General features: G+C 44.4%; 1 protein-coding gene across 2 annotated transcripts; it reads left to right on the plus strand.

Moving 5' to 3' along the window:
- Positions 1–281: 281 nt before the first annotated feature.
- On the plus strand, positions 282–24490 carry shdb (Src homology 2 domain containing transforming protein D, b). 2 transcript variants are annotated; one of them, XM_084355034.1, is made up of 8 exons: positions 282–672; positions 1278–1661; positions 4222–4372; positions 7001–7222; positions 15714–15791; positions 16517–16691; positions 19740–19859; positions 22564–24490. In XM_084355034.1, the coding sequence occupies exons 2-8, from the start codon at positions 1329–1331 to the stop codon at positions 22748–22750; spliced, it is 1266 nt and encodes a 421-aa protein (XP_084211160.1). In that variant the 5' UTR covers positions 282–672; positions 1278–1328; the 3' UTR covers positions 22751–24490. The 2 variants fall into 2 exon arrangements, with proteins under 2 accessions (XP_084211160.1, XP_084211161.1); XM_084355035.1 differs by lacking the exon at positions 15714–15791 and having other exon boundaries at positions 284–672.
- Positions 24491–25735: the final 1245 nt, after the last annotated feature.

Consider the following 25735-nt stretch of genomic DNA (forward strand, 5'->3'; position numbering starts at 1 on the left):
GGAACCAAAAGACAGTTTTGTTCAGCCTTCAGGCTTTTAGTTAGACTTTCTTCTGGGGAGAAAAAAAAAACTGCAAAATAATCCTCAAAAACCTCCAGTGAAGCTAAAACAGGAAAATTCTCCAGTGATGTCATGCGAATTATAAATAATGCACATCCTTGGAGCACAGTCGTGCGAGCTGAATTTCTTTTTTTCTTTTCTTTTTTCTCCCCCCTCCAGTTTCTGCTTCTTCATTTGTTTCCCCTCATGCAGCTGTGGTGGTTTTTGAAAGAGGATGTGTCTCTCTGTTGCAGCCGGTGTGATGTGCAGACATTTCAATGAATGAACGGTCGGCTGACTGCGAAAGGGAATAGCGGGAGGATATTCCTGTGGGACTGAAGCGCCTCCCCTTTAATCGCTCGGTTGAGTTTGTCTCGGAGCTGTAGTCGCTCTCTTCACTCGCACGTTTGCAGTCAGTCGTCAGAGGAACTCAGCGCTGCTTGTTTTGTTCCAGGAAAGCTGCTCTTTCTTTTTTTTCTCCTCCTTTTTTTCTCCTTGTCCTTTTGTGGAATAAAAAAAAACAACGCGAGAAGTGGAAAGGTTTTGTCGCTTCTTTGTGCCGTTTTATTTGCGATCGAGATGAAGAAACGCGGAATAAAGCATCCAAAGTGGCTGAAGGACTGAATAGGGTCGGTAAGTGACGGTGCCCCGGCAGCGCAGCGCTCACTGCTGTTTAAACCCAGTGTTTTGGTGACTGGTTTTAGTGGAAGTTAAAGAAAAATAAGCCTATTTTTTTCATTTAATGACAGCTAAGTTATGACATGAAAATAAAATAAGATGTTTGAATTTAAGACAACTTTGATTCCCCCTTGCTTTGATAGTCTTTTTCTATGTCTTTCCCATTTTTTATCAGCATGTTAACGTCGCAATTTTATGGCAGGGGTGTGAAATGTAATTGCAGCCTTTGGGCAAAGTCCAGATGCCAGACGTTATTGCTCCCTGCGTAAAACAAAGAGGAGTGCGTAAAGCCCAGCTGTTGGTGTACTTGAATGTCACAGGAGCGCATGTAAACGCACACTGATTGTGGGTCTGTGATCAGGAGAAAGTTGTCCAGTACAAATATTATTATAAGAGGATCAGGATTGGTTTGGTTTTGTTTTTTTGGAATGGAAAAATACTTTTTAAAATATTTTTTGTCTGGTCAGGAAAACGCACAATCCAATCCATAGCTGACACAAACTCATCAGAAATAAGATCAGGAAATAACCCCCATGTGTGTCCCTGTCTGCTCCCTGCAGCCTCCTGCTCTCACTCCGCCACACGCCGCCACGTTTGGAAGCAGAGCTGCGATGGCCAAGTGGCTGAAAGACTACCTGAGCTTTGGCAGCAGGAAGGTGCCTCCACAGCCGCCCACACCAGACTACACGGAGAGCGAGATCCTCAAAGCCTACCGGCTGCAGAGGGACCTGGACTTCGAGGATCCCTATGAGGATTCAGAAAACAGATCCAGGGGCGAGTCTGGGACTTCTGACCCCGCCACACCTGTGTACGGGTCTCCCATGAAGACAGCCAGTGTGGACGTGAAATCTCCCAAACACAGACTGATCAAAGTGGACTCCCAGGAGCTGGGGCGCACCAAGATCCTCCTCAGTGCCATCTCTTTAGAGGACCAGCAAGAGCCTGTAAGAGTTTCTCTTTGTTCGTTGGGGTTCAGAACAAAAAGCAGGTGGTGACACATTCAGTTTTTTATGTGGTTCCTGGCTTGTAAAGTGGAAGAAGGAGGGATGAAAGGAAGGTAAAGTAAGTGGTGAAGGATAAAAAAAAACTCTCTCCCACTTCTCTCTCTCATCCCATTTCCATCAACGTGACAGCTTTATTGATCAGGCTTCATAAGCAAGCAACTGGTAATGTGTGTCACAAATACGCATTGTTTGCATAAATCACATTACATCCCATGCGCCACATAAATTCCCTTTCCGAGATGGAAGAAAGAATTATTGATGGTTTGAGCGGACCGTTGAGCCTGAGAGGGTCACAGTCCCTCGAGTTTATGTCCTTCCATAAATAATAAATGGGGTTTTGTTTTGCAAGCTGAGAGAGAGACCCCCGCATGAGCACATGTTGGGGGACGTATACAGTACGCAGTATGGTGATAAGCCAAGGGCCACAGGGAGCTATAATTCATAGTGTTGTGCTGTTTGTGTCATCAGAGCTGCAGTGCTTTCCTGGCTGTGTAGTGTGCATGTTGTACCACGAAGAGAAAAGGCAAACAGATGTTGAGACAGAGCGACTGGAGCAGAAGCAGAGGTTTTACAAGGACCTGGTCTTCACATTAATTCAGGTCACATATGCTGAGTAAGTCGAGGAGTATTTAAGGGTTTTCGGCTCTGCAGTTAAAGCCATGACTCCGCTCATGGAAAATGCTACAAGTGCGAAAGTCCTGGAGTGGATTGAAGTAATGGTCTCAACTCAAGTCGATAGCTGCCCTGCTCTTCCCCACTCTCTCCCCTCCTGCTCTCATTAATTTCCCAGGGTCTGTGGGAACATCCGCACTCTAATTAACATTGCAGATTCCTGTGCATCGATAGGTAACCTGTTACAGAGTCAACAGGGGATTAGGATGTGATTTTTGCGAGGGCGTGTGCATGTCGAGCAGGAATTTGGGAAGCGACAGCAATTTCCTTTGTCAGATAGAGAGAAAGGGGAAGAGAGCACTTTCCCAAAGGGTGTATGTATCTGCGTGCACGTTTGTGTGTTTGTGTACATGTTTTTGTGTGCGTGTGTGTGTGACCATATGGCTGCCTTTGTAGCTGTCAGTGTGCCAGATGACCACTGTTTTCCTCCTGTGCAGCATGAAAGAACAAATGCTCCCAACCAACCGACCTTCTCCCTCTTTACTCTTTCCAGCCAAAAAACAAATTATCTTGAGACAGGATGATTTGTGGCTTCTTCTAGAAACAAAGATACACTACAGCTCCTAAAGGGTTTTAAGAGGGAACTATGTTGCATAGCTACTAAATATACATGGCTCTGGCGTGGCATCGCACATACTAAAGGTGCAAATTAGTGTCTTGATGATACTCCAGAAGTGTTTTGTCTGTAGCCAAACATATATTTAAGGTGCCAGTCAGTGAGGATGTGATTGCTTGGTAAGAGCGTTGCGCTCTCCATCTCAGGTCTTGATGAGCTATTGTCTGTGCAACACGCCTTCTTTTTAGCATTTATACATGTATTACTGACTGAATTGTCCTAATTATCAGAGCACATTTGGATCCTAGGATGTTGAAATTCAAGTGTGTCATTTAAAGAGTGTGATGTGGAGCTTTTACAAAATGCTGGATGAAAACTCAAACTCATTATAGCCTGTGCTTTAAATGTCAACTCTTTTTGCACTAAAGCTGCAACATTTATTCGCAGAAGTTATTTGATAATAGTTGTCAACTATTAAATTAATTGCCAGCCATTTTGACAGTCGATTAATTGGTCTGAGTCATTTTTTAAAGCAACATTATGTAGAAATTGGCATTTTGTGCGATTTGGCGCCCACAAAAGTTTCTGAGTATAACACAACTGTCGTGGATACAAATCCCAGGTCTTTAGCAATTTGTCAGATGTAATGTAGGTGCTAACTACAAACAAAACTCATTACGTCATAACAATGTTATGTGTTGAAAACTTCTATGTTGAAGTAAACATGTATGTAACGCCGTGATCCTACCCTCTCACTGAAGTTACATAGTGCAGAAACAGGTGATGGGGGGCGGAGTGGCTGAGACAGAGACACCATTCACCCTATTACAAGACACTGTACCATCAACATGGTTTTAAAGCTGTTATTTTAACGTAAAAAAGTTACATAATGTTGCTTTAAGAAAGCAAACGTGAAAACTCTGATTCCAGCTTCTTAAATGTGGATAATTTCTGGTTTGCTTTGGTTGAGGACATTTGCGGACGTCATCTTGTGCTTCGCGAAACACTGATGGACATTTTCCACCATTTTCTGACGTTTTATAGACCGAACAACTTCTCCATTAATTGGGATAATAATCAACAATGAAAATAATCATTATTAGCAGCCCTATTTTGCACATGTGCCTGCAAGAGTCAAACATTTTAAAATTGGTTTGTATTCATATATAAATCAAAAAATGCTGGTGACATTTCCCTCCAGCGGGCGCAAGTTAATGTCCTGTCACAAAACTCAATTTTTCTTTCTAAGTAAGTGTGTGTCTTGTCCCTTAGGTGGTGCCGTCTGCTCCTTTGGCAGGCGAAACAGATTATTCGGACCCATTCGATGTTCGCTTGGACCACAGGCCGGAACCAGATCTCGGACCTGTTCCCAGCGAGAACAATGGCTACATGGAGCCATATGAGGCCCAGAGGGTCATAACAGGTCAGTGGAATTACACTGCTCATCAGCCAGTATCTCAGTGTTTCACTGTGCCACATTGTTACCATAGAGACATGGTCCTTTAAAAAGCTTTTCATTTTTAACATTTATTAAACCCACACATCCACACAAATAATGAATCAGAATTGCCCTCATAATATGAGAACAAGTTGACAACCTGAAGGGTTAAAGTCAGACCTCTTACCTGACGTACAATCACTGTCAGGAATTTTATTGCATTTCATCCTCACCAAATCATGAATAAAATATGTAGTAATATCATCATGGATCTACTGTAAAACCTGTCAGCAATTTCTTTGATGAACACCTTTAAGGAGATCAATAGCCTTATTATTCTTTATTACCTCAGTATGTCTGCCTTTACAGAATAATGTATCATTACTTCCATATTTTCCAGTTCTTTGTTCTAAAAACACTGCCATTAAAGGCATATTTGCTCAGTAATTCCAGCGTAATGACTCCATTTGTTAGTAGACGGTGTTGCAGTAAGAGTGTTGTAACCCTCCACTCCACTGTGTTTCTAAATCATCACAGGCTGAGGCTGCTCTCAGCCTCGTGAAATGTCCCTCATTCAGACATGTCTATCCAGTCTCAGACCTCCCTCCTCCCTCGTGATTTTCTCCCACATCATCTAGCCACACATCTATCGTTTTCCATTTGTCTCTCCTCCTTTAACATCTCTGTCTGCCCCTTTCTCCCTGCTCTGTCCCAGTCATTTAGTGTAAAAGCTCCCCCCTCCTCCTCCTCCTCCTCTCCCTCCATTTCTCTATCTCTCTTCATCTGGAGGGCTCTTCCCGGCCCAGAGGGGAGTCTGGCTGTCTCTCTAATCTGTCCTTTAGTGAATGTTATGTCCTATGCTCTCTCTGTCACCACTTGTGCTGCCTTTTTGGTGGTCAAACGAAGTTTCTAATGTGGAGCTGAAAGTGAATGGAGCATCCCTTCCTAGAAACCTTCAGACAATCTGAAGCGAGATGAAGCCATCAGAGGGATTTGATGTGCAGCAGTGATGGCAGAGCATTGTCACAGCTCTTTCATTGACTTTGAATTGCGCCTGTCACTCCAGGGCTGTCTGTCTGTCTGCCTGCTTTTGTCTGTCTGTGTTTTAGTCTGCTCATTAAAAAACAAAGCAGAGCAGCAAACGGCAGATGTGAGAACAGAATAGAAATTATCTCTCACAAAGACTTGTCCTGAAAAGGCACCTGTGTGCTTTTTGGACTGTACTTGTTTCATCAGTGCTTATAGCGTAATAAACTGGTTTCTGGTTTCCTGCTCCGACATGCATCTGTACACCTAAACACTCCCTGTCATCCTTCCCCTCAATCTTCAATCTCTGTCACCTTTCCTTCAAATTGCTATTTTCTTTCCTCCCCCCTCCCGCTCGTGTTTTCCACCATCAGGCTTCCTATGAATTCTCATTTTATTTCCTACGTGCCTGTTTTTATCTCCCAGCCTTAATCTTCTCCATCTCCAGGCTGCCAGTGACACTGCGGGTTCCCAGCACAGGTAGAGCAGCATTCAGCCCCGCTGTGCTTCTGTCTCAATGACTTAACATCAAACGATGACAGACCTCCCCCCTCTGCTCCCCTCCCTCCCTCGTCCTCCCCTCCCATCACCCTTCCTCGCTGCTTCCTTTTCCTCTTCCTTCTCCTCCTGTTCCTCTTTCCCTCCTCCCTCGCCTTGCTCCTCCCCTCTCCATTTCCCCTCCACCCTCTTCTTCATAACCTCAGGGCCTTTCCCCAGGGCCTCCACTCAGTCGCCATGGTGACTGAAGGGCCGCCCAATAGCGGTGTCTTGTCGTGTGAAGGTTAAAGTTTTGCTCTGCCTTTCACCAGCGAACCTTTCCATTTATTCCTGTTCCCTTCTCACATGGATGCACCTCCTTTGCACGGCTGTTGGCTGTGTACAGAAAAGATACCTACTCCTTCATTTTTTTCCCTCTTCTCCTGTACCACCTCTTTTTTTTTTTTTTAAAGGTACATTTTTGAGGTCAACATATCAAAGCACCATCACTGATTGCAGCTGCCGCTGCAGCTTAGGGGCTCCTATTGATGCGTACAGAAATCAGATTTCATCCTGCTGCTTGCGTCAATAATCTTCAATCCTTTTATCTCATGGCCATATTTGACTCCGTATAATAGTTGCAGGTGCTGAGAAACATTCCTTGGCTGGAACCCACTGAGAAATTGATGAAAATGTTAACACGGGAATATGGATGTGTTGTGAGCCGTACTAGATTGCTGCTGGGGTTTCAGGATGGACAAGAGCAGGAGGGGGGCTGGCGCTGGGTTTTTTCTACAGTGTTGCTACTCAGCATCTAGCCCAAGGCCTCGTTAAGCCCCCCTATATGAGATTCTGAGCCCACGGCAAGCTGTGCAAACATCATTTGTCTCTCTCCTCTAATTCTAGTCATGTCAGAGCTCAACAGGCTTTTTGATTTACTTTGTAGAACAGAATAATATTAGTGTTGTGTTCAGGGGAACCTCATCGCTTCAGGCAAATATTATTTCTTAACCTTGCTTGTTTTTTTCCTATGACACATTCCCAAAAAGATCTAGAGCATGTGTGTTTGTCAAAGCATGAATTTGTGTTATTTTGCATATGCATCAACAGAGCTCCAGCGTGGCCCAGGAGGAGGACGGCTGCGGGGCGGGGTGCAGCTCTACGACACCCCCTACGAAGACGAGCGAGGCCAGCGCCTGGGACTGGTGTACGGAGAACCTCAGGAGGAAGGCAAAGAGAGCAGCAGGCTGCCGCAGGATGATGAGAGACCGGCCGATGAGTACGACCAACCCTGGGAATGGAAAAAGGATAACATCTCCAAAGCTTTTGCAGGTAACCAGAAAATGATGACAGTATTCTATTAATCATGCAGGCTGTACTGAATACTGTACGATTGGTAAACTCTCCATCAGTGAGCTCTTCCTGCACCTGTTTGGATGAAAACTCCATAAACGTGGTTTTCACTAGTCTTCGGTTGTAATTTTCAAACTGAACAAACTAGAGATGTACCAATCGAGTCCCGACAGACACGGAGCAGAGCAGAGAAAGGGAAAGTAGGCTACAACATTATAGCCAAGGGTTATGAATTGCATATTTCCTTTGAGGATAAGAATCCGTTGTCTGAACCAGAGCAGTGAACTTTTTATTCCGCTCACATGTCAATTACAGCAATACAAATCTATGATCGCAACGCATGACGGACAGACCTCTTCTGTTTTTACCTTTCACAATAAGAGTCCTGGATGTACCAGTATACAGCTGCGAGCTAACATTCACTCAGACATTTCAGTAACAGGCAATTAAAATAGCTTACAACTTGTTATTTTTGTTAGTTATTTAATGGTCAGCATTGTATTACGAACATGCCATTGAAGTTTTGTCAAAATAGGTTACAAAACTGTTTGTGTATGCTGTTAATTATAGTTCTTAGAAAGAAAAGAAAATTGGGCTTAAACAATCGGAACTGGTACAACTGTAGAAAAAACAGAAAACTCAAGGCAAGGTTTAGGCAAAGGAGCTGCAGGAATCATGCTTCATTTCTTTTTGTATGTTTGAAACGGTTATTTCACATATAGATTAATGAATCACCTCATTGCCTGAACCGCTCCTTATGCTTCCTCTCCTTATCAATCAATACTCATTTTGCCAGAATATCATATTTTTGGCAAATTGAGGTTGTGGCATTACGTTTGACTCACCAGTGTGCCAGAAAAGCAGAACACCCAGTTTACAGCCCACACATTGACAAACATCCATTGTATTGTGGTGCCTTTGAGTGAAACAATGAATCCCAACTCCTGGAGCTCCTGGAGCCTCTGGGTGTCCAGCACAATCCAGAAGGCATCCCAAAAAATATGCCTTTTTTGTCAGAAAGGGAATCATTCAGTAGGATTAGTGAAGATGGTTAAGACCTTGCTCAAAAAGAGCTGTCTGTAAAGGTCACACAGAGAGCCCTGCTGCTGACACGACATGGTGAAATACTCATCTAACTGTCCTGACCTTTAGTGTCGTGTCTGCCCCCCCCATCTCCAAAGCCTTTTTCGCAAGATATGGAGAGTGCTGTGACCTTCACTGTCTCAGCTCAAATGACACATATCTTTCTGTCTCTCTCCATTCTTTACCACATTTAAACTCCTTCTGGTGACTATTGATTTCTTACTTTCCTCTCTCTCGCACATATGTCAGACCGCAGTTACCGCAGCCTCCGAGATGATCATTAGAGTTGACAGAGACATCTTGTGTGTTTATATTCACGAGAGACATACAGTTGACGCCATAAGGAGACGCCTAGCGGGGGAACAAACAGAGAGCAAGGTTCATTTTCTTTCTTAATCATAACATTATGTGCAGTTTTTTTTTCAAAAATAATTGGCATGCTTTTTATTTGTCTGACAGTGCGTGTCACATCCCATCCCATTATGTTCCATCTACTCAAAATAACAGGAAGGAGAGAGTGAATAAGTGGTAAGAGAAACGGAGAGGAGAGAAACACAAGCAGACTGATGGGTCATTTAGGAGTGGATCAGTGTACGGCATGCCAGGCCAACTCGACTTAATTGAGCTGCATCTCCAAGTCACCAAGGTCAAGGTGATGGGATAATAAATCAACCTTGCCTCGCGTGCACTCCCCTCCGTTCCCGCTCTCCTCCCCTCTTCCCGTCCTGTGTGTGCGCCCCCTTCTCCTCTCAGTTAATTACATGCCTACATGTGCATGACTGATCCAGTGCTAATAAGAGAGTCATGGTCAGCACACCACACACTCACAGATATATCCATTAACACCGTGTTCATGCTCAAATCACATTAACCAGAGGAGCAGCAAAGAGACACCGTAACTTATTCGAGAGTGGGGATGATTTCAAAAGGAGGTGCGCGACAGTTAATTTAAAAGCCAATCTCACCTCTCACCTCCTTAGCACTCGTTCCTGCTCGATCCGTCGTTTTCCTCCCCTCTTTGTGCCACATACTCCTGCAAAGTAGCGCTTACAGCACCATTAGAGAGCGCAGTGGAGGAAAACGCTTGTGCGGCTCGAGTTGTCTGACCCCTTGTTTTTTCCATTCGGAGTCAGCACTCTGAGCTGGCGTGCTGTCTGTCTGAGCAGACCAAAGCAGCGAAGTGTAAACACACAAACAGTATTTTCCATTCTCACATTTAATCCATATTCCCAGACCCACTCAGCGTTGCTAGGCACAGCCCACATGTGAGGGAGGGGAGGAGAGGCGGGAAGGACAAGGATGGGGGCAGAGAAAGATGGTAGAGATGGACAGAGAGAGAGAAAATGGATAGAAAGCTAGCTGGACAGGCACTTCCAAGGTTATGGTATGTTTGGTGGCAGCTCAATGGATGTTTCTGGAGGCCTGGTGCTTCAGAGGGGAGGGGCGTTGAGGAGAATTAATGGTCGGGGTCTGTGGCGAGGTGAGGCGGAGGGAGAGAAGCGGGGGGGAGAGTCAGGGCCATTGTGGCAGGGTGCAATCAGTCATCTGCGAACACAGCCACACTCTCTCACACATATATACACCAACGCAGCAGTGGTGACAGGACAGCCCCCGCAGCCCTCCCTCCCCGCGGATGTGACACACTCACTCAGATAACCCGCTACAGGGGGCAAAGGGGGCATCGCAATCTGCCAGCAGCCCCTCATCATCGCCTTCAAACTGGCGCATGCACACGCACACACATGTGGATTCTCGCCTAGGTTTTCCAGCTCTGATTATCAGGCTCCTAATTCAAGGGTGAGAAGAGGTTGAGAGCGCGTTGGCACAAATGAGTGTGGGTGTGTGGGAGGGGTGGTTGGGTGGATTGCTGTTGCATATTGTATGTGGATTTGCGGGCCTTTCATTCATGCAAAATCTCTCTCTAATTATGATTTTCACAGCTCCACGCTTAAATGTAATCGCGGGGATGAATACTGCATATTGCGGCTGTTTTTTCGAACGGTATCAAAAATAAGCCTGCCTCCGAATCATTTTATTTATTTCCCATTGGATTTGTCGTCCCGCTGTGTGAGGATGAGCATGGCAGTGCCTAAGGAGTCGGACATGACAGCACTCTTTAAGTCCGGTGGGGTGTAATTACAACGTTAGAAAGCTGTCACCAGTCACCACCGTCCAGCTCAAATTATAGCAGTCATTAATTTCTGGAAGTCAATAGACAGTCCAGCAGTGAGATATCGTCCCCCCAGCAATTCAGCACCAATTAGTGAGCTAATGAAAGGCGCAATCTCATTACCTCTCTGATGGCCACACCTAATGAACAGAATAATGAGTGCTTCAGGTGTTTCGTGTTTGTAAGTTTTATAGTCCAGCTTTGAGCCATTTGTTGCAGATGATGGTCATCTAAAGGTGGTTGAGTGGGCACATCATAATGAGAGAGCCGCAAATCAGCTGGAAATCTTGATGGGGAAGGTGAATGAATAACATTGCCATCCCTGGCAATTACTATTATGGTGCCATTGAGCAAAGCACTTATCGTCCACTTGTTCGAGTGCAGCTGCTCATTAGGCCACAGCAAAAGACAGGGTGCTGTGGAAGGAAGCTCCCGAATAGATTAATGTTGGCACCCTTAAACCAGAGGGTGGACAATTTTCTTGTAACTCTTTGCAGCACGATAGGACGTTAAACGCATTACTCCAAAGAGTAATGAGAGAATGTATTGTCAAAAACATACATTCGATTCATGTGCGTTAGAGATAAATGTAACAGTTTAGCTCGAACTCTCCATGTAGCTCTCATTGTTTTTAGCCATGCTAGTGGCATGTCTATAGGGATGTCAGTTAGTCAGTCCACTGCTTTGGTCTGGACTGAACTGTATCAACAACTATTGACTGTATTACGTTTTGCACACATTCTTGTTCCTCAGAGGATGATCCTTACTGACTTACTTACCTTTGGTGACCATGAATTTGCCATTTGTGGTTTTAAGTGAATTGCCCTGATAACTATTGAGCTAATTGTCATGAAACGTGTCCCCCTCCCCGAGCTGTAATAACTTTGTCAATCCCTTCACTACAGGTTTTGATTTGTCCAACGCTTTGGTTTATGACCAAATACCAGCAAAACTAACATTAGATCTGCTATACTGGCAAATGTTAGCATGCTAACCTAAGATGCTGAACATGTTAAATCTTGATCTGATGCTCATTAGCATGTTAGTATTGTCACCGTACGTTGCTAGCACGCTGATGTTAGCCTTTAGCTCAAAGCACTGCCATTCCTCAGTAGCCCCACAAAGGCTGTAAAATAAAGAAATCCTGAAGAACGCCTTCTGTAGCATTAGATCCATTCTTGTGTAAATATCGCTGTTATCTGGATGCTGAAGTTTGCTTTAAAGTATTAATGACAATAGAAGCAAAAGTTCACTTTAGCAACGCTTGACAGATGGTCGGCATGCGTATGTATTGTGTCCGGTTGTCTAGATACACGTGCCCTGACAGCAGCTATTCTGTGTGTTTGTGTGTGTGTGTGTGTGTGTGTGTGTGTGTGTGTGTCCTTGTAGGAGACCATGTATTTTTGTGTGTTTGAGCATACAGGCAAACATGGTGAGCAAAGAAAATTAGATTTTCATTTCTGGTGTGATGCTTCTCTGTTTCTGTAAGTAGGCCCTGGGGGCATCTGACCAGCCTCTTCATCAATTTACTGGCACAGTGGAAGGACTCTTGTCGCACTCCCTCTCTTTCACTCCCGCTTCCTTCTTCTCTTTGTCACATTTCCTCTCCCTCCCTCGCTGCTCCTCTCTCTCCTTCAGCGTGAACCCTCACTGACATTAATGAAAAGGCATGTCCTCCGTGATTCCTCTCTCATCGACCAATATGAGCGACGGGGCGGAGGGATGATGGAAGTAGAGTAGGGCAAGAGAGGAGAGGAGCGGGGGAATATGGAAAAAGAGATAATGCCCCACTTAGAGGAAGATAGGTGAAAGAGGAGGGACGAAGAAAGAGAGGTGTTCAATACAGAGAGAAAGAAGGCGAGAGCGGCATGAAGCCAGAGGGGAATGGATGTAATGAATGTCTGGAAAATGGATACACAGACAAGAATAAGGATGTGTGATGCTTTTAAGATTAAAATCAAAATGGTGTGTGGATCCATATTATGAAAGGAGGACTTTTTTTTTTTTTTCCTCACCGGCATTAGGTGTTAATTGTTTGTCCTTACGGAGGCCTTTATGCCCAGCGGAAGGTCTTTGTGTGCAGAGAGAAGATGGGTTGCCAGGGCTGTTTGAAAAACAGATGTCTTCATTAATGAACCTAGTGAAGCTGCTCTATTGTCTTTGTCTACTCCTCCTTTATTACGAGGACACAGAAAACAGCTGGTGTGCTTGAAAAGTCAGTTATCCATCATGTTGATGTGCACAACACAGAGAGAGAAAACTCTCTTCCTCAGATAATTTTTGATAATTGTGAGCAGGTAGTTGAGGCTCCAGGCACATGTGGGATTTTGGCAGACCGCAAATTACTCAATTGCTGTCACCTGTTTCATGAGCGGGGTTAAAATGGGGGTGGAACCGATGAAAAACACAGTCTTTGTTTTAACATATGTAATGAATCCAGTTTAGTAGATTTGAATCACGAATATCGGCTGTCAGCACTGATGAGAGCGGGGCTTTTGTCCATAAACCATTAGTGTCTCGGTCCCAGTGTCTTGTATGGGAGAACAAAGTGGAGCACTAACAGCCCCTCTATGCTGGACAGAGCCACAGGTTCCCATTAGAAGTGAATGGGAGCCAGATGTTCCCTGCTAGTGAATGAGTGTCATGGTGCAATTGTGTGTTTGTGTGTTAGCTTGGTATTCAGCCTTTTGTGGCTTGTGTGTGTGTGTTGGTGTGTCGGCCGGTGGAGAAAGCCGCCACTAGCCCTAGTTAGCTTGGTAGAGTCTGCAGGTCTAAGAGAGGTTACCCTATATCGAAAGACAAGTCTGTGGTTTTTAATCTCGATATAATGTGAAAATGGATTTCTTGACATATTCTGCCAGATAGTGGAATGCTTCATCCTGTGCCACACAGGGCGACATCATTTTAATACTGTGAATTAACATTTAGCACATTTATCAGCACAATACACCAAATCCCTGAGCTATGTGGAGAGCTTACACAGCCAAAAATACACAGTAATACCGACAAATGTCTTCTGTTTGATGTCTGGTTGCTACTAGATGTCTCTGTTCTGTGTGTGTGTGTGTGTGTGTGTGTGTGTGTGTGCGTGTGTGTGTGTGTGTGTGTGTGTGTGTGTGTGTGTGTGTGTGTGTAGACCCTCACATATAACATCACTCTTTAACATTATTGATCACACCTGTGCTTTGACATGAAAAGGGTCTATATTCTGTTTTAAAACGGACTCTGAGCCAAACCAAGCACCGCACAACTTGCAGTACGTTATCCATCAGCAGGAGTGTTTATTGGTCCGGTGTAGGTTTTCTACCCTTTAAGAAAAAAAAGGGAATTCCCTTTTCACTGTTTTCTGTGGTCATGTAGCACCATTTAGAAAATATTGATCTCTTTTTATTGCATCTCCAGCCCAGTTATATGCCAAGGCCATCACTCCCAGGGTGAAATACTTGTTTTAGTGACTTTATTTGTGAAGCAATAATCTTTCGGTCTTGGACCCAGTCGTCTTCTGGTTTTCACTGTATTCATCCAATCAGTGAGTGATTTACCGCTCGGATGCGGGATGAATGCACTTAACTACCTGCCATCGCAGGTAGTTAAGTGCATTGCTTCAGTCTAGCGAGTTGAGTTAAATGAAACGAATGAAAGTGCCAGAAACAGGTGGACTGTTCAAAATGCAAACATCCAAAGCAAACACCTCTTGCTTTTTTTACTTTTTAAAAAAATGTAATCTCAGGATTTCAAGAATGTCAGACAAAATGACTTGTTAAGAACGACAGCAGCTCCCCAAACTACTGTAGCAAGAGAGGAATACGATGGAATTTTCTCCTCCGTCTGTCTAACACCACTACCTGAGCTTATCTCTCGCTCAGATGGCTGAGCACATTTCTGATCTGTAATAAATTGGCTGTCTCCATTTTTTTCTCTCTCTCTCTCTCTTCTCTCTCTTTCTTTCTTGTTACCCTTCACTTGCTTTCGCGCGCTTCTCATTTACACCCCTCACTCCTTCCTTGTGCCTCTCTCAGATTTGCTCGAGACTTGAGAGAGGTGTGAAATGTGGTGCGGCGGCGATCGGACAGGCAGCAGAGTGTGGCAGTGCAGGTGTTTTCGTGGTGTCGGGTGCGAGTGTGTGTGCGTGCGTGTTTTTGTGTTTGCGTGCATGTCTCCCATTGAGGGGTGCCAGGCCACACGTTAATCCTGGCTTCGGCGGAGGTGCGCCCCGCTCCAGATGGGGCCATTGTACTGCGCCATGCATCAATAATTCACCGAGAGCCAGAGAAAGTGGCGGAGTGTGTCTGCCTGCTCAATAATTAACCAGGGAGGGTGAGAGGCATGTATGTACAGCCTGGGCCTCTCTCCCAAACGCCCATTCAAATGGCCTTTGATGTCGCAGGCCTGGGGGGTCTTTGGATTTGTCAGCTCATTAAGACGTCACCCCTCTTTTCCTTTTATTTGTTTTGTAATCCCTTTTCGCTGTGAGCAGGAGCTAAATGTAGGTGTGAAAACGGCAAATCGCATAATGTATGTGTGTGTAAGGCTGCGGTAAAGACTGTTACAGTAGATGGCTGCCTGCCATGGTAGATAATGAGCTATTTTCAGTTCTTTCTCACAGTGCACCTTCTGCCGCCCCCCCTCTGTACTGTAGGTAGGACAGTGAACAGGGCATTATTCTGCCCCCACGCTCCTCAGTTCCTCCGTCACACTGTGGGTTGAGCGCACAAGAAGTCACGTTTTGTTTTCATTGCCGCTACCAGACAATTCCTTTAGGTGGATTTGTTCAGATGACTATAAATAATTCAGCCTCTGACTTCTCCTGTCCTCTCCTGTTTCAATTTCTTTGCTTTCTTTGCTCTTATTGTGATAAATGACAGTAAACATAGGGCCTGAAAACTAAGACTGTTTTTCCACAAGTGTGATTAAGTGAAGAGACGGGAGGTAGAGTATATTACTTCATGACAAGAGGTGTCGTTAACTACATTTCATGACACCACATCCCTCTCAACAGGGCTTCCCTTTCTTGCACCTCTTCCACATCTCACTTCTAAGTCTCACATTTGAAATCTTGCACCTGAATTTCAGCCTCGCTTCTTGATCATGTCCTCGCCACTTCTCTCGCACATCTTCCTTTGGTTAACTCTTTTCCGACCCATCTGCTGTTTTCTCACTCTGTCGCTCCCTTTTTCTCTCGCCTCCTCCTCCCCGCTCCCCCTCCCCATTCATTAGACATGAGGGAGTTGTCGGAGTTGCCCTGGCCTGCCCCGGTGGGTCAGCTGGAGGAGGAGCCCCTCGTCAGAGAGCAAGGTGACCTCCCGCCCTGAACACAAGCCACCCCCCCTCCCACCGTGCCATCCCTTATCACCACAAACAGGCACACATGCAGTCACCCTGACCTTCATGACCCAAGCTGTTGTCCTACATCTGCTCTACCTCCATCCCAAACCCCCAGCGGCCTGCAGCTGCACCACCTTCATCTCTCCCTGCCTGTTGCGGTTGTTGAGTTGTCTGCTTTTTTGGGTTAAATGCACTCTCTTCTTACCATATTCTGCTCTTGCCTCAACCATGCATGAAAAGCTCTCTAAATTAGGATGTCTGCCTTGATCGTGTCAGGGTGCTTAGTGCTGTGTTGCACTTAATGTTTAATCACAAGTTCTGTAGATTGAATCTCACCAAAATCAGGCAGGAAAGGGGTAAATAATACTTCAGTCTGTACGTGTAATTTGCTCCGGTATTGTCAGTAAGTAGTCTGCAGTGTAGTCAAAGACAAAGACGCGCACGACCCTCGGGGTCTCATGAAAATGTTGATAATGGTGATTGTGATGATGCTGATAGTTTCGCAGTCTGTCAGGCCGAGACCTGCCATCCTCTAATTTGACCCATCCAGGAGAGGTCCCTGTGCTGCATGCCTAGCTTTGCAATAACCGGATGTCTGATGTTTGCCCAAGTCAGGCTGTGAGTTTTAATCCCTTTTGATTATAGCACTGTGTAAATACTGTGACTCACTCTTTCTGTTTCCCGTCTGCCAACAGTGCAATTTGACGGCGCAGAGTGGGACCGCTCCTCGTCGCCCACAGAGCGGCTACGTCCTCCGGGACCCAGGTCCAGCCCGCTCGCAGGAGGGGGGATGAAGTTTCGGATGCCGCAGGAAAGCCTCTCCATGGTGGGGGAGAGAGTGGACCCCACTCTGCCTCTGGAGAAGCAGGTGTATGTATGCAGTCTTCTATTAAACCCATAGGAGTTACATTAAGACATTGCTCTGTATTGGAGTATAGGCTGCACTGCGGTTAAGGTTTAATCAGATTAAGAGGTTTATGTGTATTCAGTGACTTTTCATTGGTCATGAGTGTGTTTACAGGCACTGTAGTATCCTGGATACAATCAGGTTTTTGGAGTATCTTGGTTATGTTTTGGCACGACATTACCCTCGATTGAGACACATGAATACCACCAGGCCTATGCTAGAAAGCAAGTTCAACATATCCAGGATATCTTTCCATTATCTGGCATCACTAACCCCAGCAGTCACGATCACGCTAAGCAGTCACACGATTATTAATTCAATAAGTCAAGCCAGGTTTTCCACATATAGCCTTGAATGCGTTTGCATAAAAGAGGAGGTGTTTGCGGCAGATGACCAGTCACAAACATGGACAAGTCTACTGACAGCAGAGCAGAGTACTTAGAGCTATGATATCAGACAAATAGAAGAAATTAAACAGATAATCCAGGCTAACAGCAACACGGCTGTGGCTGCCAAGTGTAGGAAGGACGAAGAATTGCAGACTGTGTGAATGCATAAATTAATAGGCTTATAATATCACTGCCCCATCAATTTGACACATTATTGTGTATTCCATTAAATTAATGTGTTCCTGGGATGTATTCTTATGACAGTTTTAGCTTTTATTCTTTCAGCTGCAACACCACACTGTCAAATGGACTCCGAGAGCAAGTCAGAAAAACATCTATAAACATTATTCAAAGCGGTACTTTCATATCTTCTAGCAAGAACAAGGCTTTAGTGTTTCAGTCAGTCTCTGTTGTAAGATTGTGTCAGTATAAAAAAAGAAAAGCACAATGAAATGGCTTTAACGTTGCTTGCAGCCAACAGGAAAAGAAAATTAAATGACGGAAATCGTAGGCAGCCCTCCTACACACCTCTCACAATCCCTCAACAAGCTCTGCGGGATCTCACATGAATGATATTGCCATTTTCCAGAGAATTAATTGGTCAGAAGCTGGTGCTTATACTGTATATATGTCAATCTGTTACCTCAATCTTAACGTGGTCTGGAGCAGGTTAGGAGTGCAGTTACCATGGCGATGTACCTTGGTAAGAAGTAAACCAATGTCATAGCACTCAAAATCCAGGGTTTATGAGGAAGTAGCCTCGCTAACCACAAATCTTGCTTCATAGTCGTCTGGAGTACTCGGATAAAAACCAGGATAATGTGGTATATCAACACCTTCTCCTGGTTTATGAACTTGCAGAACAGTGGCTGAGATGGTTAGAGATCACGGCACACCTGCAGCTGGACAATCAGACACCTGGATACTGAAATGATCACGCATACAGGGATACGAATAACCAGTTTGTTCATGTTCCATGTAAACGCCATATCCCCAATATGATCCAAAACAGGATAAGACTCAAGACCAGGATGCTAATGCACATGTAAATGCGCCCAATGACTGAGTGTCTCTGTTGCCATTAATTTAATTATCTTGAATATAATACTGGATAAAGAAATTGCCCTGTCCTAGAAGATAAATAGCATTAATAGTACGGGTCTGTATGACTTGACATCAGCTGATATCAAATTGTACCCACAATGTTTTGCATGATGAAGTAAGACTCATCCTATTAATCTCTGTAGGCTGTAAAAGTCTCTGCATGGCTGTAGTGCAAAAAGCGGTTTTGAGTATTTGAGGGAGAACTGGGTTGTACATCCCACAAATTAAGCCAAAAATCCATTTTATTGCCCTGCTTTGATCTATAAAGGGGCGTGGACACATTAAAAACCAAACGGTTATGTGTTTCGGCTAAGCAGCGCTCATCAGAGCTTACAGAACTGCGGAAAGGTTAGAATGAGAACTAATTAAGTCAGAACATTAAGAACACACATTTACTTTGGTCTTGTAATTTCAAACATCATTGGTGTTATTTATGTGCTGTTTCTGTGCACATAAAAGGCCGTTTTACTAATGAAATCCAGCCACATGACACCCCTTAAGCACACTTGCACATGCGCACAATTGCGACACACGCAGCATTCACTTGATTATTATGCTCCATTACTCCCTGGTGATTTCTAATGAGGTTGTCTTCAGCTCTGCTTTAAACAGCAAAACAGCATCCGTGTCAACCTGTTGCATACTACTCTCTTGGTAACCACACAGTGAATCCCCTGATTTTTTTCTATGGTGCCACAATGAGTTTGACATTGGTAGTTTTCAGTTAAACGTCTCAAAAACTATAACATAGATTGCAATATAATATAGTACAGATTAAAGATGTTACAATATACGAGATTATTGCAAATCACAATAAAAACACACCACCATGAGTCGGAATAATCTTTAATATCCTCTCATTAGTGACTGGAAAAGGCTGTCTAGCATGATGACGTACAGTCCTAGGATTTTAAAGTCAAAGTTTTAAGTTGTGCAATATGCATGACTTTGATAATCTAGCTTCGGCTGTACTTTGAGTTTTGGGCTAATTGGAAAATATCAGCATGTGGATAATCTAATTGAAGAATGTGAATGTGGTAAACATCACCTACTTAGCATCAGCATGTTAGCGTTGTCATTTTGAGCGTGTCAGCATACTGACTTGTATATTAAGCTCAAAGCACTGCTGTGCCAAAGGTGCTACGCTGGAAACATCCAGAGAGGCCATTTCTTATTTGGAAACATTCACACTGCTAATGACTTACCGCTTGTATGATCATTGCACCCGTGATCATTGTTACACAGTAGAGGACTAATCTTAAGATGTACTGCTATAATTATCAACTTTTGGAATCAAATCAATAAGTTTCTTTGCTAGAAACATCCAGCAGCAAAAAGTGTAAGACTATGTTGGAATCATAACATTACCACTTTCATCATATCTGATTTTGTGTGTGTGTGTGTGTGTGTGTGTGTGTGTGTGTGTGTGTGTGTGTGTGTGTGTGTGTGTGTGTGTGTGTGTGTGTGTGTGTGTGTGTGTGTGTGTGTGTGTGTGTGTGTGTGTGTTCTGTGTGTCAGATGGTACCACGGTTCGCTGTCACGTTCGGAGGCAGAGTCGCTGTTAACGCTGTGTAAAGAGTGTAGCTACCTGGTGAGGAACAGTCAGACCAATCGCTCTGACTACTCCCTGTCCCTACGGTAAGACTCGGGATTCACACACACTCAAACCCACCTGACAAGTGAAGCAAATACCTGTACGCACTCAATATCGCCCTCTGATCCACAGCTTTACAATTTAATTGCACTCTTCTCATTCCCATGTTTATCTGCTGTTCGACTGAGATTTGCGTGCAAAGTGTGTGTGAAGCCACCTGAGCTACCGATCTCATATCACAGTCTCTACACCTCTCCATCTGTCTATCCCGCCTCTCTCCCCCTCCCTTTCCTCCAACAGCACCCCCACTCAAGATCACTGCAGCACTGATTCCTCTCCCGATACTCATTTGCAGGGCACAATACTGCTTATCTGGTCAAATCTCTCCCTTATAATTACCACCATGATCCATCGTCCCGGCCACACACACCGCTCTCCCATCATCCCTCTGTCCTCACCCCATCCTTGGCCCCACTCGGTGGCCTCCCGTTTTTTTGGCCCCAGCGGGCCTTCTAAGTGGTAATCAGGCAGGTAGAGCACACTTCAGTGCACACATCATCCTCCCCATAATCACTAATGAATATGAATTACCTTCTGTGGGCCACACAAGAAGGGAATCAGGGAGGGAAGGGAGAGGAAGGGGGGTGCATGAGTGTCACTGTGTTGTGCTGACATATAAACAAGCTCATGCATTACTCATTTACATGAGTAGAGCGACATTGACACACACACACACATGCACATTTGCTCAAGCAACAAGGTCACTGCTGGCACTTGTTCCCCAGCCGGCTCATGACGGTTTTTGAAGGAGAAATATCTCGTACAAAATCAGCCTTACATTATTTCGGTGGTTTAGAAGCTAGACCTTCAGAGTCTTAACAAAACAAAGAACAGCGTGGCACAGTCTGAAAAGAGTTGAAGCCACTTAGATCTTTAATCAGCTTAAAGGGAAACTTTGGGTTCATTCCGCCTTTATTTTCTAAGTTTTGGGCAATAAACAAGAGCAGTCTGAAGATCATAGAGCTTTTAAGCATATCTCGTTGTTAGCTGAATGTATTTGGAAGAGAGGATTAAGAGGATATTACCAGAAAACATGATGATCCAGCATAGTTTAAAGACTTTGACCTGCATTGACCTACCTTTCTTTGTGCATGCACACCGTTTTCCTGGTTGGTGGTTTTGACTATAAATTTTCCTGATGTTTTCAATAGCCTCATTATTTATGGCGTTTGAAATTGTCTGCATGTCTTGTCTCCATTTCCATTTTATCCCTTCTCCTTCATCTTTGTAGTCCACACATGCCAATGGACTACAGTCCCCTGAGAGTAATCTCGTGTCCGTTGTTTTGCATCAAGGCCATTTACTGGAACGTATAAACGCTAAGTGCTCTTGCATTATTTGTCTTGTATACCAAAATCTTGTACAGTACAGTACAGTACAGTACAGTACAGCCAGGTAAGTGGTGGACACTTTAATCCTCTGGCTTTTACCTCCAAACACAATAGTTTACACGATATGGGGCATTTCAGGAGCATACTTTCTGTGGGAGAGAGGAGCTTCTGTTGGTGTGAACCTTGACCTTTTTAGCTTTAAAGATCTTTAACATGCACATGAACCTACACTGAAGGTAGGGAAGAAAACAAAGAAAGAAAGTCCCCAGTCCCAAGAAAGTATCGTTCTTTATCATGTCCGTGTCTAGTTTCTAAAGAAACACTATGTTTGTCTTTATCAGGGTGCTGTGACTGGTTTGCTCGTTGTTGTAAGATACTGACACTACTTCCATGAAGTCAGTATACCCTTCAGTGAGGACAGCTTGTGTGATAACAACCACTATCAGCTCCATTTTGTAAAATAACAAAGCATTGGTTTTGCCGTTCCTTGGAAAAAGTGAAGCACACCCGCTGCATATTGAGATTACACAGTAATGGGGACAATGGGAGGAATGACGAAGGTTGTTAAATGGAGACAAAATGAAGAGCCCCTCCAAAGTGAGTCAGACAGACCTGCCAGATTTAACCCAACATGAATATTTATGACAGAGCTTCTAATGTAGCATGAGATCCAAAGAGTCCCCAAAACAAACAGGAGTGGATGAAAGCATGCTGTCAACTGTGAGCGCTGACGTGATGAAGCCTCTGTGCTCCGGAGGCCGGTGGGACGATCGCACGCTGTCTGTTGTTTGGCTGTTTGTAGTCACAGCCAGTGTTTTTGGTTTCACTGCTCTTCAAATTTTAATTTGGTTTACTAGAACAATGACAATTACGGTGACCGGCTCCAGCCCTTGTCTCTCCCTCTGCTTCTATAATTAGACGCACATCCTGACTGTCTGGCTCTTAAAGGGGAAGTCCTGTCCCGGCTGCCCCGACGCTTAAAGGGAAGAGACCAGTGTGGTTCTCTCGGCTCAGCCACTTTCAAAGTCCGGCGTTCTTCTCTCGTCCCTCCATGTGCTTTCACACCACTCGTTCATCCATCATAATGTCCCTCCCTTCCTAATTTGTGACACGCCGTTAAATCTTGGTCAGACCCGCGTTCTCAAAGTGCAGGAAAAAGACGTGAACATAAATCCCAGCTGTCACTTCCACTGTGTCATTATGTGACAAAATGTGTGGAAGGCTGCGTGGTGTTTTATGTGCCCCACATTTCATGTCATCCCTCTTCTCTCTTCTTGCACGTCTTTCTCACTTTGGATCTCTTTTTTCTTTTGTCTCCTCCCTTTCCTAATCCATCCTTCCTGTTTTTTCCTCTCAGGAGCTGCCAGGGTTTCATGCACATGAAGTTCACCAAGTGCAAAGACGGCAAGTACGTGCTGGGACAGAACAGCCCTCCCTTTGACACCATCCCGGAAGTCATCAACTTCTACACAACACACAAACTCCCGATCCGAGGCGCCGAGCACCTCTCCCTGCTGTTCCCCGTGCTGGTGCAGACGCTCTGACTGACGCGGATGCTCTTGGATTTTATTGTGATTGGACACATAAAACTTGAATGTTTGATGGGATCTTCAGCAGAGTGCCAGTCCTCTCTTCCTGTTGGACTGGACAACTTTCGATGATTCAACACATCACCCACCACTGCTGTTGTACCTGTGCCAAGTGTCTCTAACATCCGGGGGATCGATTCACATGAAATGCAATACCTGAACTTTCGGCCACCTTTGCTGTAACTCGTCTCTCTCATCTCCTCGCTGGGGCAGACTTCAGGACACCTGAAATTCTCCCTTTCCTTATTACATATCTTTCACAGCTGACTGAAACGCAGAGGAAGTTAGCAGAGCTTCAACTGGACGAAAGTCTGTATATTCTGAATGAACTGATGGCCCAGTTTACAGAAGACCTGCAGAAGATTTCATTACTGCTGTTCCACAAAAAAAAAACCTCATTGACACTGGAAAAAAAAAAAATATTGCTGTTGTTAGGTGAAAACCTCACAAGTCATATTTTTCTGAGTTTTCATGTTTATACCAGAATCAAGAATGAGACAAGAAACCTTTTTCATCGTCGGGTTTGGGAGAACCTTTTTGTAAATGTTGGAGAATTAACACTTTCCATTCAAAAAAATAAGAAAAAAACAATGCTATTTTCAAAGATCGAAGGTTTTTACCAACAGCAGTGACATTACAGATGCTTTTCTACACAAATCCACACCTGTTAATTTAAATCCAGTCTGTTCTGCACTGTCATGCTGCTGTACATTGAGGATTTGCTTCACACATCTCCGTGTTACTTGTTGATTGTTCATTGTAAAACAACAGAGAAGTTGTGTTGTATTGGTACTTGTGTTGACCTTGCTGACCTGTATCTCTTGACGGTTGCCTACATTTGTTAGACAATGCTGGGTTTGTAAAAAGCCCCTTGTCACTGCTGTCATCGTCTTTTCGCTGAGCCGGAGGCTACATCTGAAGCAAAGAGACGCTAATCAGGAAACTTTGTGACTGCTGGCCACATTCTCACACTTCCTACGTATTTTTTCGGCCGGCCAAGTCTTTACATGCCGGTGAGTGAGATGCATTTCAGTTAAATGCTTGCCATCTGGAACGGGTTCCCATGTCTGCTGCCTGGCTGCAGCGTCGTGTGGCAAAAACTGATTTCAGAGGAGAGCCAACTTCTGACAGTGGAAATGACGAATCGAAGAATTATTTAAGTCATTATTTCTTCATCCAAAAGTCTTTATTGACTGGGCTGTATTAATTGTTATTTCTGACACGAGTAAAAGATGACGGGATGTATAATTTACCTGCTGTGTTGAGGAATCTCATCTGCATTCAAAGCGTTTCTGAAGAGTGCTGCTTCGACATTTAGATCTTTTACATAGATCGGTTCCCAACCAGCGGGTTTGGAGATGAACTATTGAAGGAAATCACGAAAAAACTGGAGTCTGCTACACAAAATCATGTTCATTTACCGACGTTTACTCGTTTATTGAGAATTTGTGTTGTTGTTTTTTTTTTTTGCTTCTCCCTAAAAATAATTAGGGAATTGAACTGCTCACAACGCATTGACATGCAACCTTTAGGGGGTAACTTAACCATAGGGTCACCTGCAGTAATGGCTGGAAACCACTAATGTAGATGTAAAATCCTTCTGTCTTGAACACATTCTGATTTGAGATCAGATTTTCTACAATAGACTCATTTGCAACCAAGAAAAAAAGGAAAATAAAGGCACAAAGGATTTGGCGAGATTGCATGCTTCGCACACTCAGACGCACACACATTTGCTTTCCTTCATCCATTAACAGCAGGGTTGGGAGGGAGAGGGAGAGGGTGAGGAGTAGGGGTGAGGTGTGGCAGAGGAGGGGTGAGGCGGGCCCTCATTATTTGGGCTGCGCTGCAGTGAAAAGCGCTGGGATTGCTTTCATTACTGAGCCAAATGAAATAGCAGAGGCTGATTACCCGCGTGACGGAGAGACGAGACGGGCTGGATCGCTCTCTATTGGGGAGAAAGAGTGAAGGAGGGGGGAATAAAGGGAAGGAGGGAAATGGGGGAAGGGGGAGGAGGAGGAGGGAGATGCTGCCTGGCTGTACTTCCCCAACAAGGCTCCAAACAAGTGTGTATGTGTGCTTGCGTGGGTGTTTGTGAGTGTAAGTGAGAGAGACTGTGACATGGAGGGTGGGGGGGACGGGGGCTGTTATAGTCCCATTTCTCAAACAAGGCTCCCTGGGGAGGGATATGAATAATAACGACGGTGGCAGTGCGGCATGTAAAAATCAAACAAATATCAAGCTCACATTTCTCTGGCTTTTGTGTTGCTCTTACCTTATCACCGCTTTTTCTCTATTTCCATTAGCTAAGTAGATATAAAGCTATATTTTTTATGAGCACATTTGTGTAGGCTGGAACAAACTGCACCGTCTTCCCAGCATTAAAACCACTATCCCGGTGTGTGTAAATGGTGAAATGTGTGTGTGTGTGCAGCTGTCATATCCGAATCAGAATGAGGGTAACGTCAGATCTGGGGGGGTGTCGACGATTATGCGGTGACGGCAGCTGTTAATCCATCAGACAGGCTCGGAGGAATGAACACCTGTGATCACCACAGAGCCAGAGAACATGTTGGGAAGCCACAGAACATGCACACACACATGCAAGGCACAAAAATAGTGGTGGTCAATAGACGGATAGTTTTTCCACGGCAGATATTTTGACATGTCACAGTCTTAAAAGCACAGGTGTATACATTTTAACGATGGCTGAATTCCATTTAGCTGCTTCAATTTCAGAGTCCTGGTAGTGTTCATGCAGGCTCACTGTCACTGTCATGGCTTACTGGGACACAGTAGAACAGAGCCTTTGTTAAAGGAATATTTAGGGGCAGAACATTAATTTTAATATTCATAATTATGTTTTTATTTGTGTACAATCATCTGAAAGTAATGCTGTATGTTTATTACTTTTTATATCTACAGAGGAGTCAGGGAGTC

Source organism: Pagrus pagrus, assembly GCF_965226575.1.
Source record: "Pagrus pagrus genome assembly, chromosome: 6".
Classification (NCBI taxonomy): domain Eukaryota; kingdom Metazoa; phylum Chordata; class Actinopteri; order Spariformes; family Sparidae; genus Pagrus; species Pagrus pagrus.

Excerpts from the sequence above, each read along its gene's own strand:
- shdb (XM_084355034.1), top strand. The coding sequence starts at position 1,329 with ATGGCCAAGTGGCTGAAAGACTACCTGAGCTTTGGCAGCAGGAAGGTG. Across the intron at positions 7,223-15,713 it reads CATCTCCAAAGCTTTTGCAG|ACATGAGGGAGTTGTCGGAG; the intron begins GTAACCAGAAAA and ends CCCATTCATTAG. Across the intron at positions 19,860-22,563 it reads GACTACTCCCTGTCCCTACG|GAGCTGCCAGGGTTTCATGC; the intron begins GTAAGACTCGGG and ends TTTTCCTCTCAG.